At 36.0% G+C, this 16,807-nt stretch overlaps 1 protein-coding gene across 1 annotated transcript; it reads left to right on the forward strand.

Annotated features, from left to right (window-relative positions):
- Positions 1-7,699: 7,699 nt before the first annotated feature.
- Positions 7,700-14,022, forward strand: LOC103951830 (chromatin assembly factor 1 subunit FAS1). Its single transcript, XM_009363288.3, has 12 exons — positions 7,700-8,368; positions 8,838-8,937; positions 10,157-10,304; positions 10,395-10,518; positions 10,586-10,953; positions 11,035-11,352; positions 11,935-12,016; positions 12,094-12,234; positions 12,513-12,926; positions 13,146-13,283; positions 13,457-13,502; positions 13,645-14,022. Exons 1-12 carry the CDS (start codon positions 7,892-7,894, stop codon positions 13,791-13,793), a joined length of 2,505 nt encoding a protein of 834 aa, XP_009361563.2. The 5' UTR covers positions 7,700-7,891; the 3' UTR covers positions 13,794-14,022.
- Positions 14,023-16,807: the final 2,785 nt, after the last annotated feature.

The following is a 16,807-nucleotide window of genomic DNA, read 5'->3' on the forward strand; positions in this document are numbered from 1 at the left end:
AGCACGTTGGTATATTCATTTGTCCAATTTGAGCAATGTATGAGAAATTATTACGAGAAGTTGGTTATGTGCTTTAAAATTGACGTTTTTATAGTTGTTTCGCATATAGGTGATACGTATCCCGAGGACGAGCGTGGTCACTCGAGGCGGGGGGGCTACGACCCTTCCACATACCAGTGAATGGGCTTTTGGTTTTCCGTATATACCTATATACTATATTTTGCCCAGAAATTGATTAAATGGTTATCAGTTATGCCATGCATTACATTATCGTTAGTCATGCATCGTTGGTTGCATTAGTAGTTGCATATATCTATATACATATGCATATTGGGTGCTGTGGACGCACAGGTAAGTGCCAGGTAAGTGTTATTTATGTTTATCTTTCAGTAGTGGTTTGAGATGCTTAGAGAGCTCATAACCTGCACCCCCGGTGTTAGTGCTCCCGCCTAGAGTAGGGCACAGTCCTTCACGTGATGTTCACCTCCCGCACCACACGCTCAGCTTGGATCCAAGTTAGGTGCACAGTCCTGTCGTACAGACCACATTAGGTGGTTCCGAATCGTAGGTGACCCGCGATTATTCGCACAGCCTTCACGTGATCGTAGCACTAGAGCGTATATATGTATTACACCCAGGCCTGTCGTACAGACCACTTTAGGTGGTTCCGACTCGTGGGCAGGTTCAGTTATTAAGTTTGAGATTTGAGCTCTACATGCAGCCGTACAGGTCACGTTAGGTGACTCCGGCTGCCAGATTATATGTTATTGATATGATTTATACCTGAGCACTTGCATTTCATTATGAGATTTTGACATGGCACAATCTTGAGCATGATTGGCATATCCATATACATACGTATATATGTTTATTTTCTGGGAAGTATACAGGTTTTACGGCGAGGGGTTAGAATGTGTTTTCTAAATGGTTTTCGAAAAGCTTTGTTTTTGCCCACTCACGCTTTTGTTTTGCGCCCTTCCAGGTTCTAGTTGCTTAGCAGTTTTGGTGGTTTCCCAGAGGGCTTTCCCGACATATCTGACAGACATTCACCAGCGTAGGGTCACCTTCGGGTGTACTATTGTCGAATCATTTTTCTTTGGACTGCTGTAGACTTATTGCTCTGAACTTAGCGTCTCACTTGCGCTAGCACATGTTTTTAGTACTTTGTATGCTAGTTTTTAATTATTCGTACTTTTTATATTACTACTTTATTAGCTTCCGCACATGCACATGGTTACGTCACCTCCGTGTGACGGCCAGCACGCCCTAATCTCGGTCGGGGTGTGTCAATCATACTATTAAAATGTATGTAAAACAACATGTTAAGTAATCAAATATGTAAAGTTAAATTCTAGTATTATGTTAGATAATTACCTTCCAATAGGATTTGTCATACTTCAGTGCTATCAACCTCAAACATTTTCGTACATCATTCCATGCAAAACCAGTTTTATTAATCATGTTGTAAACTATTGCATATTCTTTTTTCCACCTCCTCATTTTGGACTCCATATGTGGAACTGCCTTTATAAGGCATTAGGACATTTCAAATTAATAGCTATTTCAAACTGAGCCATTGTTTTGGGTTTGAAACAACCATTATCACATCGTAAATTCTTAACACTGCCTCCTCAAGTATGGACAACAATGCATCTTCTTCATATTGTTTCCAAACCCTTATACTTCCTTTTGGTTGACTACTTTGTTCACTTTCCATTCCTATAATTACATACACAATAAGATAGCATATAGTCAATTGTGCATATAATTAATAGTAAGTGATCAAAACCATAAGCAAATCATCACACTTTTTAAATAAATAGATAACCAGGTCACACTTTGTTCGAATAAAGTATCATAACCGAATCACACTTTGTCCCACAATACATAAAAAATCACTATTTGTTCAAATAAAAAACCATAACCAAATCACAACATACATATATAAGAAAATTTAATCAAATCACACTTGTGCACGCCACTCATTGTACATATTCATCGCCAAAGTGTTTCTCCATGCAGTCCATTCTTATGTAGGTTGAATAGTCTCAATCATATCTTCATCATCATCATCATCACTTTCAGATTCGTCCAAGTTTAAGACTTCATTTTCTATTGGATTAGCTAACATATGTCTTCTAATAAGATGTAATACGTAGCAGGCTGTCATAATCCTAAGTTGTGTTTTAATTAGGAAAAATGATGGACCTCTTAAGATGCTTCAACGCATCTTAAGTAGTCCAAAACATCTCTCAATGGCATTTCTAGCTGCATCATGTTTAATATTGAAATGCTCCTCATGATTAATCAGGAGTCTTCTATTTCTCCACTTCGAGAGATGGTAACGCACTCCCCTATATGGTGCAAGGTATCCTTGACACACTTGTGTACCCACCATCCACAGGGTAGTAACACCCTAACACACCAAAAAATGTATATTACAATATATAAGAAAATTGAGGATTCAAATAACTAATATAAATAAATAAACTATTGTTACCTGTGGGAACTTTGAATCCTAACGGTCTACTTATCGCATCTCGGAGTACTCTAGAATCAAAGGCCGACCCTTCCCAACTTGTGTACACCAATATAAAATTCATGTCTATATTATAAACTCCTAACATATTGGTTGCAATCTCTCCCTTCCTTGATTGGTATCTTGGTTTATCTTACTCAGCTCAGGAACATGAACGTTAATGTAAGTCCCATCCAATGCCCCCAAGCAATTCTAAAAAAAAATCATTGACATTAGTAAGTTCAATATATTTAATTACATTAATTTTAGAAGTAATTTTTATAAAATATGAAGAATGCCTCAAACCAACTCCATTTAGGATCTGGGTAGGCATTAGGAATGGGGTCTGGCACTTTCAAAAGTCTACCTTGTAGCCTTAACACTCCATGTAAAATGGAATTGAAATACCTACTTATGGTCTCCCCGAATCGACAAAACCTACTCCCAATTGTATGATTCTTTACATGATGTGCAAGTATATGCAAAAACATGCAAACTTGTTCTTCCATTGTCACTACACCATCCAATTTTACTCTACCGTAGTCACGGAGCATCTGACAGAAATATCGTTCTTCTATTCATTCTAATTTGGTTCACACACTGAACATCATCGTATCCTATTATCCTGTCTAAATAGGCTGACCTACCATTCTTCTAACAAATGTGCAATTTCGAAGTGCAAGTTGCCGATTCCGCCTTCTAGCTGAATTAGGATTCATCATGAACCACATCATCAACCAAGTCACAATATTCAAGTACCACAACTTAACAATGAAGCATGCCACAATGTTTCTTTCATCCATGTCTAGTGAAAATATAAAATAACATTATTAGATAGTGGCAAATAATTAAGTAACTGAAGTATGACATTATAAGGACATAAGAAGGATACAAGAAGACATGATTATTGGCTAATTAAAGCAAAAATGCAAAGGAGATTAAACATCTGTAGTAGTAGAATACAAAGGATACAAGCATACATGGGTATTGGGTCTAACCATCTAGAAGCTAAACATTTTGTTTTAGCTGCTGTTTTGAGGTTCCAAGTGTCAACCAATGGAGCCCCAAGTGTACAAAATATTTAATTATCTCAATTTGATTCTCCCGTTTCATTAATTCAATGTAACTTGCATTATCTTGTTTCGTTCTACTTTAGTATGCATCTTTTATGCTTTCCTCTGCAACCAAGTTCGAACGAATCCTCTTCCCATAGTTTAGGATTTAATTAATTATGTTATCGAGTCAAGTTGTTAGCATTGTTTGGACTGGCTTTTTTGAATCATTTACCATGATATCAACCTCATCCTCGATATTGAACATTATTACACCTAAGATATAAAACATATGACTGAGAATATACCTACACGCATGTTATCTGCCTCGTTATTTAAGACTCGGTCAAGTGCTAATTTAAATTATGAACAAAACTAATTGTTGTTTCCTTTTGTTTTTCCCCGATGTGTACAACGGTTTTATAATCTCTGAAACTGTAGTGGAATATGTTATTCGTATGGTAAAGATCTATATTCTAAGCACATCAATACAATGAACTAAGATCCCAAAAGACAGAAAAATAAAGTGCATAGCAGCATTAATGGATAGAGGAACACAGCAGCCATATGAGAAAACCAGAAAATTTACCTCAAAAAGAAGAGCTGGGAGGCTAATAGGAAACCCTAACAAGTATAGAGAAAAACACTGCAGGGCCGTATGCAGCACCCCGAGAATTGCCAAAAACTATAATGCTAAACAGACAATCAAATCTAAAATTCAACCCCAACAGCAAACCTTAAAATTCGAAAATTCTAATTAAAACACAAAATTATATAATCAATTTCATAATTAGAGAGAAAACAATAATTAGATTTAATCAATTGAAAGAAAATTGCAAGAAAAATAAAAGGCGAGGGAAGAACAGAGAGGGGCGGAACCTGGGAAGAAGAAGAAAAATGAGAAGATGAACTGGGATTCAAACGAAGAAGAAGAAGGCGTTTGAAAAGACGAACCTGTGATTCAGATGAGAAAGGAAGGCAGAGAGAGCGTTTGGAGCGGAAGGAGAGAACCTGACTAAATTGTACAGTGGTTTTGGATGGTATAACCAAGCGGCTCTGTAAAGTTGGTGGGCTTGAATTATTTAATCTGATAATTATTTAATACAAACAGACATCAAACATCGTATTCGTATTATTAGCATTATCCGATGTCTTATACTGTGTGCTAAACAAGGCATAGGTTATCTATTGGTTTTTATAAACAATAAAATTTTAATTTATCATTCATAATTGTTGTTAAGTTTTCCGAATGAGAAGTCATATATCATCATCATCTATTCTTTTTTTGTGCATAAAATTTCTCATATGTATATACTTATTAAGTACTTATATGTTTAGATACTATAATTACATACCAATGCATTTATAAAATAAACCTATGCAAGTTTTATCTTAAAAGACATTAGTAAAATAAAAAGCGAACCATCGGTGGTCGAACTCTATTGTATTATTGTTGTACCTTTTCAATGTATGATTTGCTCCATATATTTCTTACTTGTAATGGTTGAGCCAACTTTGAACTTACAACAGGTTGATTGCTGGCCTGAACTCAATGGTGTAAAGTCCATAATATAACCTAAGCTTGGCCCAGGACCCGCTCTCTTGAGCCCAATTTGACTATGACCAACCTTGCACACTTAAAACATAATATTTGAATATAATTTATATCAGTCTCTTTCCCTTTAGGGATCCCTTAAATAAGGTCAAGGATTGTTTGCTCTTCCATTTGCTGTGACCTCCCGTGTTTTTCTGTTTATATAGTCACGGTTAAGTCACGTCAACATTTTATATTACTATTTATTTTTGTCTTATTATCTTTATAAAAATATATATATATAAAATGTTGACGTAACTTAACCGTGATCACACAAAATAAGAGAACACTAGAAGTGAGAGAGCAGACAATCCTTGTCCCTTAAATAAACTTATCTGAGTGATTAATTGTAGGGTTAAATTTTCAATGAGTTTCGACAATCCAACTATCTATTAAGAGTTGGTTTTGGTTCGGTAATTGAATTGAAAAGTGGTTACCGAAAACTGAAGCAAAAAATCAAAATAAGAGGAAAAAAACCTAATCCTAAACAAAAAATTTTGGTTTACCGAAAATCAATAATTGCGAATTTTATTTTTTTGATTTTGGAAAACTAAAACAAAAAACGCTAAATCTTGAAAGAGAAAGGGAGAGGGAGTGAGTTTGCAAAGTGATAAATAGAGGGTTGAGAAGGTGAAAGAGTCCGTGCAAGCCATAGCTAGAAGATGAATTTGGAGGTATGGTGCGGTGCGGTGTGGTCTGTGGTGTTGAGTCCCCGAATAGGAAACAAAGAGAGAGAAAGGGTCAGAGTCGTCGAGGAGAATGAAAGGGAGAGTTTTATTTTTTATGTATGATTGAGATCTAATCTCAATCAAATCTAACGACAAACATATATTTCAAATGCATATAATTTTCATATATGTAAGTATATATGGTTCGGTTCAGTATTATCGAACACATGGAGCTGTGGTACCAATCTCGTGCCGAAGTTTTGGAAATTGTTCGGTTTTGATTACCGGATGGTTCGGTATTATCGGTTAATTTTTTTTTTCTAGTCGTGTTTGGTATGGTTCGGGTCAAGTTTGATTTTTTCGGTTATTTTTCCAACCTTATTCTATCTTTAAGATTTTCTCTCAAAGGTTATCTCTACAAAAATATACAAATATGAAACGATATTACTGTTAAATCAAATGATAGAATTTTAGTGTATTTTCTAAGAAGTGTATTTGTTATTTTATTCAAATATGAATATTTTGTAACTAATTTTTACCATGCTAGATGCTACCATATATGAGTTATTATATTTGGTGAGGTATAAATTTTTAGATTGCCCTAGTGCTAAATCTTTGTTAGCGTAGACGTAAAGGGGGTAAAATGGCTCAATTTTGACAATTACAAGGGTAAAAATAGACATATTTAGTTTTAACTGGTAAAGTGAGGCTTAGTGGCAATTACAAGAAGCAAATCAATAAATAAGCCTAATTTTTATCAGGGTCGGTCCCTGTAATCGGACATTCCAATCAAAATGGTCCTTGTTAAGTTTGATCAATTTTGATTTTTAAATCTTTAAAAAAAGTTTGTTTTATGATTATTAATCTACATGTAAGCATATGATTGGATAGGTAGAATTCACTCACGTGTCACATTATATATTAGTAAAAGAGTGGTGTTATTCAAACAATTATTTTTACCTCTCACGCATTACTTTTTAATTTTTTTTAACAAATGTCAAATGATATTATCTATACTAAAAATGATGAGGATGAGTTTAGCCTTACAATGAGCTAACAATAATATGATTTAAATTTGCCTTTGGCAAGCAATAATGGGCTAGCATTCCTTGTTAATTTTTGTTCTTCGTTTTTCTTCAATTCATTTATTAGGCGATCGAAAATTAAGAGACGTGTGTAAGAGATAAAAGACGGATATGGATAACACTACCCTAATAAAAAATAACAAAAAATTGCAGAATGACCAAATTAATTTAGAGAAATCATTTTCAGATCTAAATTGACATTGATTTTCTATTTCAAGATTTGATCGAAAAGTCCAAGCTCTACCGTTATAAAAACTCAAAATAATATTAATGAATGTGTCCAGCCCAGCTTGACTGGGCAAAGGCCCAAATTTGAGATTTTATTGCTTGTGTTCTGCATGGAAATTTCACCAAAAGCAGACACGAAATAGAAACGCCGTGCTTTCCCCACGTGTCTAATTTACTGGTGTCCCGGCGCGGCCATTCCCGTTTCCCATTACCGCTCAAATGCAATGGCATTGAGGCGCGAAAATCGAAATCCATCCATGAGCGTTATTTTGGAACTTTGGGAGGCAAAACCAATTTGGCGGGAGAAACAAAAAAAATTATGACAATTAGAAGAAAATTTAAATCCTTAAAAAAAAGAAGATTGTCTCGCTCATCGAAACCATTTTATATCATTTACTGAAAAAAATCTGTTTATTCTTCAAAATCATTTCTATTTAGCTCTTGGATAAAAAATTTGTTAATTTATATATGTACTGCCGCTCTCTGCCTCCACTACCGTCGTCACCCCTTCTTTTTCAGAAAATAAAAATCTCAAAGAAGGTTTTTTGTTTGTGTGAATATTTTCTCTCTCTCTCGTTAGGGTTTCAGAGTCTTATATCGTCTTTCTTCCTAATCCCCAATCCAATTGACAGCAAACGGCGCCCTTATCCGTCCGTTTCAGATTCCGTGGGAGTTCGGGATTCGTATCTGTGACTTTCATCTGCGGTTTGACTGAATCGGACTTTTCTAGCCCTAGGGTTTTGAGAATGACGTGTGAAGCGGCGGTAATCGACGGCGTAAATGATCCGAGCAGCCAGAAATCTACCAACCAAGATCGGGTGAGGAAGACCCAGAAGCGAAAGAGGGCTAGCATGGATCCAGAGTGTTTGGGAGTTGAGGCGAAAAGTGTAAAGGTTCAATCTTTTCGCAAGCAGCTTGATGGGTTGTTTGGGTACTACAAGGAACTGATGGGTCAGAAATTAGATTTAGATCCGAAGCAATGTGTGAACAATGCGAACTCGATCATTGGGGCTTTGATCGAAGAGAGTGGGCTGCCATTGTCCAAGCTTGTTGAGGAGGTCTTTGACAAGGTCAAGAACCGAAATGAGGTTTTTGGGAATGTGACTTTGGCCTATGTGAAGAGCATTGTGCTCTTTGTTGGGCAACGAGTGATGTATGGCGTACCGAATGTTGATGCTGATGTGTTGGAGGACGAGTCCGAGTCCTGTCTTTGGTGTTGGGAGGTAATGAATTTTTGTGAAGATTCAATATTTGCCAATCTATTTCGTTCTTGGTTTGTTCAATTTGTGTATTTTTCTGAATTTGTGGTGATATATTTATGAACTTGTGTTTTGGTTAATCTAGTTTTGATTATTATTCTTATTGGGTATGTTTTTGTTCACGTTAGATTGTATTTAGATTGTTGTTTAGGTCCTCATTTAATTGCTGTTCCATTGTGGGCATTTAGTTTGATGCTTGGAGAGAAAAACCGAATACCCTGGCAGTTTAGCTTTGTTTCTGAATATTTGACAATTTTATGTTCACCCATAGCTTTTTGCTCTTTTGAGATGTTACCTATAGCTACTGCTTTCTTGCTTGCTTGTGTATTGTTGGGCTGCCTACTAGTTGTTGCTGTTTGTGAACTTTCTGTGGTGCAGTGTTTATCTTATCTTTGATTTAATAAGTTATTATGCTTTCTTATGTATTGTATAGACAAGAGATGTAAAGTTGATGCCAGCATCTGTGCGAGGAGTATTGAATATTAGGCGTACCTGTCGAAGAAAGATCCATGAGAGGATTACTGCTGTTTCTGGTATATATGTGCCTCCTTAAATAGATGGCTGGTTTTGGTTGTCTTTTGCAGTCCTTACAAATATTGAGCAATGATGCAAAGGATTTTTTTTTTTTTTTTTTTTTTTTTTTTTTTTTTTTTGTGTGTGTGTGTGTTTGGTTTTGTAATAACTGAATCACATGAAGGTTGTCACCACAAAGCAGATTGCTTCACCATAATTCTTATTGTCTCCAGTAACATTCTCTGTTGCTATGGTACCAATATATTCTTAAAAACCTTGTAATGTGATACTTGTTCTGTTAGGCAGAATCAGAAGCATGCAATGGCTGGAGCGATTTACTGCATAAGTTGGGTTTTGACTTCCTTTAAGTTAAAATAGACTTTTCAAGCATAAGGGATTTTGGATAATTGATCTAATTATTCCTTGTCCTCTCTGTTTTTGAAATTTGAGTGCCCCCTATATACCAAGGGAAAAATCATGTTATGCTTTCTCATATGCACATAGTGTATTTGGCTCAAAGACTATTTGTTATGTTACTAGCCATGCATAAACGCTTCTCGAAGGCTAACCTAAACTAAGAGAAGAAGGGTTCTGGGGGTGAGGGGTAGTCTTTCATTTACTTAATACAGATTTGGGGGTCAGACGAGGATAAGATCAGAGAAAGTGGAAACTAGAAAAGAGTATGATGCAGAAAATTGAACAATACAGTAAGTGATTACTTACATTGATCTGCTTTAGGTTGATGTTTCCAATCAACAATCACAAAATTTGTTAATGCTTTTTAGGGGGCGCGCTCCCACATTAGTACGGATTATCTTTGACAATTATAGATTTGATTTCTTTATTCTTTTTGGTTATTAACATACTACCGAGAAATAAAATGGATAAGAGTGTAGAGTAATTAAAGCTGATGCAAAGTGGAGGTCAATTCTTTCATACACTGATGTGAATTAGTACACACAAACCTCTTGTGCTTGTTGATCTTGTTTCTTCCCTTATCTTGTGTCTTGTTAGTTATACACTATGTGCACTTGAGTTCAACTCAGCTCACTGATATAGACTTTATCTATTCCTTTTCCATGTGGCTATGAAAAGAAATATAAGTTGGTTTTTTCTTTGTACATGACTCCAGGCTGACTTGAACCATTCTGCACCTTTAATTCCTGCACTGTCATCTTCATTAAGTTCATTTGGGGTTTTTATTGTGAGATGAGTTACTGACATTTATGTTTATGTTAGGAATGACAATGGCACTACAAAATCCCGAAAGCGACCAAAATTACATACATTACCTGATGAAGGCATCAGAACGGCTTGATAAAGCGCTGTCCGAGGAAAAGATTCGCGCGTTAATAGATCGCTTATCAGTGAAAAATGGTGCAGATGTGTATGTATATTCTGGGAGTATCAGTAAGAGTGTTTCAATTTTACATTTTATATCCATTAAGGTTTTATTTTGTTTACCTATTTGTTGCAGGGCAAAGAAGGAAGCAAAAAGAGAAGAAAAACTACTCATTAAACAAATGGAAAGAGATAAACGAGAGGCTGAGAAAGAGAAAAAAAGATTGGAACGTGAGCGGCAAAAGGAAGAGTTGCAAAGTGTAAGTTATTTGTTGATACCTGTCGTGCTTTCTAGTTGTAGTGTCATGAACTTTGTAAGTTTTTCAGGACAAAGAGTTAAAGCGGCTGCAAGGGGAGTCAGAAAAAGATGAAAAGCGTCGTGAAAAAGCAGAGTCTGAAATGAGGAAACTGCTGAGGAAGCAGCAAGAGGATGCTGAAAGAGAACAACGCCGTCGACAAAAGGAAGAAGCTGAATTGAAAAAAAAACTTTCCATAAAAAGGCAGGCTTCAATTATGGAACAATTTGTCAAAAGAAGCAAAACCAGAGCTGCATGCCAGAATGACCAATTCCTAACTAAAGCAATTGTCTCCGAATCATTGGGTAAAAACAGTGAAAGTATGCCTGATGTAGTAACTCAGTCAATGGATTACATTCTTTCATCTAATATGGAGATTAGTGCTGAGGATATACGCAGGTTGGTATTATCAATATTCAAACCATATAACAATAAAGATGTATTCGTCTCAAAGTAAGATAGTTTCTTCACACATTGCAGGTCACACTTGTCTTCTTGGCGCCATGTTGGTTATGTTATTCGTTCAAACAGAAGCCAACACTGGGGCCGACGTCAGAAGCCTAAGATTGAACTATTTAAGGAACTGAAGCTCACAACCAGTAAAGAGCTAGTTCATGGTGATTTAAGCACGGAGAAACTTGCAGATAGATGGGGAGAACAAGTTTGCAATGATAAATCATGTCAGACTAATACAGATTGTTCTCTTGCTGATGTTAAAAGATGCAAGCTGGGAAAGCAGTTGTTACAATTTGATAAAAGCTGTAGACCTGCATTTTATGGTATATGGCCTAAGAAAAGGTGAGCTCATCTCCTTCATGGCATTTTAGTTTATGGGGTGTGATATTAATTTGAGATTTATTAAGCACATATTGTATGGCTCAGAGGAGGTCTAAATTAGTCAACCTGCACAGTGTCCACTATTTGATCATTTAACTTTAATGACTGCTTGATGTTTCAGACAGCAACATATTGTTTGTCAATTGTCAAGTAATTTGTTGGAAACATGCCAATGTGCACATACAAGTAGTTAAAACCCACAGGCTGGCACATAATCTGTTTATGATTGTGCCTATCTGTAGCTGACCCTAATTAGTTTGCATCACATTTTTATTGAGCACTTCTGATTGGAAATTCTTGGGTACAACGGCAAAAGGGAAGCAAGAAAGTACATCATTTGAGCTCTTTACAGGTTTTATTTGTCTATTTTACATCTAAATTTACGTAGTGCATATTTTTGTAAATGCCATTTTTATTGTGTCTATGCGGTAGTGGAATTAAATCATGACATTTTATGTCTTATGTGATGTCAAGAATGCTTAACTGCTTTGTGCTCAAATATGACAATGCTCATTTTTGTTGTAATATAATGTGGTCTTTCAGTCATGTTGTTGGACCATGCCACCCTTTTAGGAAGGACCCAGACTTGGATTATGATGTTGACAGCGATGAGGAGTGGGAAGAGGTAATATATGACTCTTTTCATATAGTTGATATGTAGGAAATGATTGTCAGTAATGACTAATGACTGTCATTATCCAGGAGGAGCCTGGAGAAAACCTCTCAGATTGCGATAAAGACGACGAAGAAGAAAGCTTGGAAGAGGGTTGTTCTAAACCTGATGATGAAGACGAAAGTGAAGACGGCTTTTTTGTACCTGATGGGTATCTCTCAGAAAATGAGGTGAGAATTTGTGGAGTTGCTTTTCACCCTTATGATAATCCTTTGAATGATCATTGCGTCTGTCCACCAAAATCTGGTTGGTCTGCTAATGTCCTTATTAAGCCACTGTAAGCAGTCATGCTGTAGAGTAATTCCATAGGCATAACATTTTCCTTGCTGAATCTTTCTACAATTCTACCTATTACTGGTGAGGGAAATATTGTCCATTCTCCTCACCTAAATTATCTTTATACGAAAGTAAGTATCTATTTGTGAAACTACCTATTTTATGCATGCAGGGTGTACAAGTTGACAGGATGGAAACTGATACAACATTTGAGGAGACCAGAAGCTCACCCAGTGTTAAGCAAGATTTAGAGAGTGAAAAATTCTCTATATTGCTTCGACAGCAAAAATATTTAGGGAATTTGACAGAACGTGCTCTTCAGAAAAATCAGCCTTTAATTATATCAAATATGGTGCATGACAAGGTCTCTTTGTTAAAGGCTGAAGATCTTAATGGTACTCTTAAACTGGAACAGATGTGCTTGCAAGCTCTGAGTATTCATGTATTTCCTGGTAGCTCACCTGTGGAGATATCAGTTGATGGCATACAAGAGGACGACCAAGAAGTTTGTCTTTCAAGTGGCAATCGTTGTAGTAAATCAACCTCTTCTGTGACAGTTATACCAGAATCAGATTTGCCTGCAATAGTAAGTATTGCATTTGTTTCTACAACTTAATTCAGAAACCATTTATGAGAGTTTCTGGTTTACATGAGCTGTTTCATTGGTACTGCATCGTAAACTTGGTCATAGTCCAAACTAATAGGAGGGGTTGGGGATAGCCTCATACATAATTTTGCTTTGTTTAAATCTCTTTTTTAATGGTGCCAATGGTTGGCTACTAAGAATAATCTTTGCAATTTTCAGGTGTCCGTCATTCAGTCATGCTCACAGAGCATAAATAAGGTGTTACAAACTTTGCAACACAAGTTCCCAGCTGTATCGAAGTCTCAGTTAAGGAATAAAGTGCGCGAGATATCAGATTTTGTGGATAGCCGCTGGCAGGTTAATGACTCTTTAACTTGGTTAAGTTACTCACACACGCACAGAAACACACGAGGTCTTGAATATTTGGGATGTTGCAATTTGGTCACTTGGGGAGTGAGATATGCCTCTTTGGCTCAGTCTTATATATGTTGGAATTTATGGTTTGCTAATATACGATCATCTTAATGCAGGTGAAGAAAGAAATTTTGGACAAAGTTGGCTTGTCAATATCTCCGGGTATGTGTGACTGTTCAGATGAGTAAATGCTACACTATAAATTTTTCAGATTACATTTGTACCATCTCTAATGGAGGTTGTTTACCATCATGAATCTGGTCAATTTATTTATTTGAGACTAATATTCGTTTGTGATTAGCAGAAAAGAGTGCTGGGCGGAGCAAGAGTATAGCTACCTTTTTCTCGAAAAGGTGCTTGCCGCCTACTGATAAAAGCTTTACTCCTAATGAAAATTCACCTCAGGTAGCTGGGAAGGCAAGTTGTGTGGAAGGGGATCAGAGTTGCACGTAGGCACATCCGTTGGTTCTTGTTGAAGTTCCCCGCCGTCTTTTGTAATATACGGGACGGGGTATGTGGCTGTGTTTTGGACAGTGGCATGGCATGTATAATAATTACTATATACCAGCATAGCAGCAGCATATATATATATCTCTGAAATCCCGTATAGTAAAGGTGGGGTTTGGTGTAAGATCTTAGTTTGAGAATTCAGATAGTAGAACAGAATCCACTTACCTGCGTCTGATTGGGACAACTGCAGTATGGAGGAAGGTTTAAGGAGTAGTAATTAGTTGGTCGAAATGAAGAGATGTATCTACTAGTGACTGACTTTTCAACATAATAATTAATTTTGGGGGTGGTGAGTAATTAATGAGCATCTATCTTGTGTGATTAGACTAGAGAGTCATATCATGTCATGTGTATGGATTCGTAATGGGTAGAGGCCCTAGAGGGGGGTATTGGAGGAAAAGCATTGACCTTTGAATGAATTTTGTGGATGTGTTTTGTCCCATAAGCTTTTAAAGCAAAAGCTAAGTAAAACCAATTTTGCTTGCTTGGTTGCTTGCTTTGTAAACTAGACTCGCTGACCTGTACTCGACAACAGAATTGAATCGGAAGGAAAATACAGGTGGGAGATTGTGACCAATTTTGCTTTGTAAACCGATTGCTCATTGGTTTTACCATTTGTTTATCTATTAGGGATTTGTCTGCCTTTTCAAGGCTTAAAATGGAAATGCCTCTCCATGAATTTCATTCCCTCTTCCGGTATGTGTTTCAGCTGCAATTTTCTGTTTATATTGCATGTTTTTTGTTTTCAATCAATGATGAGATTGGATTCGATTTGGTTCGATTCAACGAGCGTTTAAGTTCAAAGTAATAGATGAACAAATGGGAAGATTGAAAGTCTTAAAGTTGTTTATTTTCTACCACAAAGCTAAGGTTGCTTCAACAGTTGAACCAAGTACAACGCTGGCTGCTACATGTACGATGTATTCCTACGCATATGATATGACAAAACACAGAGATACAAAAGGGATGAATATTCACTATTATTCTCTTCGTATTTTTGTTTTATTTATTTTATTTTAAGGGGTGTCACCGTCGACGCTAATTCATGTACAGCAAGAAAACGAATCCATGTGGAATATTATCTCCCTCTTTCGATAATCTTTCCATGTGGAATATTTCTCTGTCTCTGATTTTGTTAACGTGAAAGAGGTCTCTCTCTTTCACAAAAATTTTGTCTGGAATTGAGGAGGAACTCCTTAAATATATCGTGGTTTATTCACAAAAATTACAATATATAATCGGAACTGTTTAAATTATAAATACTTAGGTGTATATTATCTTTACAAAAATCAATTAAAGTTAAAGTTGTTTAGTCATCAAACTGTATAAAATAGATAGACGAATTTAGTAAAAGTATTATAAACCATTTATTTATTTACTACAATTAATTTACTAAATGATATTGATTTTAATTGATTTTTTTGCAAAAATTTACATAATGATTTATAATAAAAACAGTTCCGATCATAAAACACAAAATTTTTTTAAATAGACCGCCGTGTTTTAAACAATAACACCTCTTTAACCCGAAGGAACCATGCTTTTCTCAGCGACGTGAAAAACAACACCATCACACAGGGTCCCCAGCGGTTATCTTGTGTACATTGTTCACCCCATACCTGTCTATCCCTAATTCCAGCTCAATTTACAAGTACACGTGGCTCCTATATACTTCCAGATTCATTTGTTGAAAATTTTACACTAACTATTGTTAGCAACCCTATTATGACCACTCACAGAAGTGTATATATGCAATATATATATATATATATATATATTTAACAACTATATTATCTACACTAAATGAGTGGGGAGTGGTTTATGCCTTACAATGAGCTTGAAACAGTGTGGTTCAAATTTGCCTTTGACAAGAATCGAACTTAAAACCTCGCACTTACAAGTGAAGAGAAAAACGAAGTGACATATGGAAATACTTTTTGCACTCTCTTTTCAATATAAGTATACACTCCCCTTGTTTGGTATAAGAAATTAAAAATTTGTGGTCAAATTGAAGATACGAGATGTATTACTCAAGAATAAAAGACCATTTTCGTCTTACCATTAAAGGAGTTTTCTTCATGTATTACTAAATAAGTTTTCTTCATGTCTAATCCTTTTCTCTTCAAAATAAAAAACCATTTTCGTCTTACCATTAAAAATATCTTGAATTTAAAGGGCTATTCATTCAAATTCAATTCTCCGTACCAAATGAGGCCACTAGGTGATGTGCATGTTGAGAATCAATGTCAACCCAAAACAATAAGTAATCCACAACCCAATCTAAAGCCCAAGTCCATATCTAGTTTGATGATGTAATTGCTTACAATTGCAAAGTTAGGTAAGGTTGTGTGGAAGACAACATAATTAGTTGCAATTAATGTGTTTTGTGTGGTAGTAAATAAACTTAGTTTAATTAAGTGTGTGGTGTAGCTTTCATTTGGTTTGCTATAAATACCCAAGTCCCCAAGCATTGCATATCATCCAAGGAAAAACAAAGCCTAGAGCTAAATAAGAAAAGCTTTGCTAATTAGTTTGTTTTGTGAGCTTTCTTTAAGAGTGTGCTCTATTTTCTTCTTCTTGGGATCATTATAGTTATCTTGGATACTCTTCTTATTCAACAATTGGTATCAGAGCCAAGTCGGTCAGGGATCGTTATTGGTAGAGCATTGGTTGTAAAGTCTCTTGAAATTCCGAGTATGCTCTGTGGTTGCAGTTTTGACTGATCTTCCACATCAGAAAAGATTTCTTGAGATTATTGCTGGGGTTATCACAAACCTTGAGAGGGAGCTTCTTTGTGTCGAGAGTAGTGTATTATTCTGCATGGTAGTCACTCAAGCTTGTTCGATGTAGTCAAAGTCTTGCCGATACGATGGGTGATCTTCAAGTTGTTGGAGGAATCAAGAAGCTCAACAACCAAAACTATAACACGTGGGCAACGTGTATAGAGTCTTACCTTC

Source organism: the organism of the source record quoted next, unplaced genomic scaffold (assembly GCF_019419815.1).
Source record: "Pyrus x bretschneideri cultivar Hongxiangsu unplaced genomic scaffold, Pyrus_bretschneideri_v1 Contig11, whole genome shotgun sequence".
In the NCBI taxonomy this organism is placed as follows: Eukaryota; Viridiplantae; Streptophyta; class Magnoliopsida; order Rosales; family Rosaceae; genus Pyrus; species Pyrus x bretschneideri.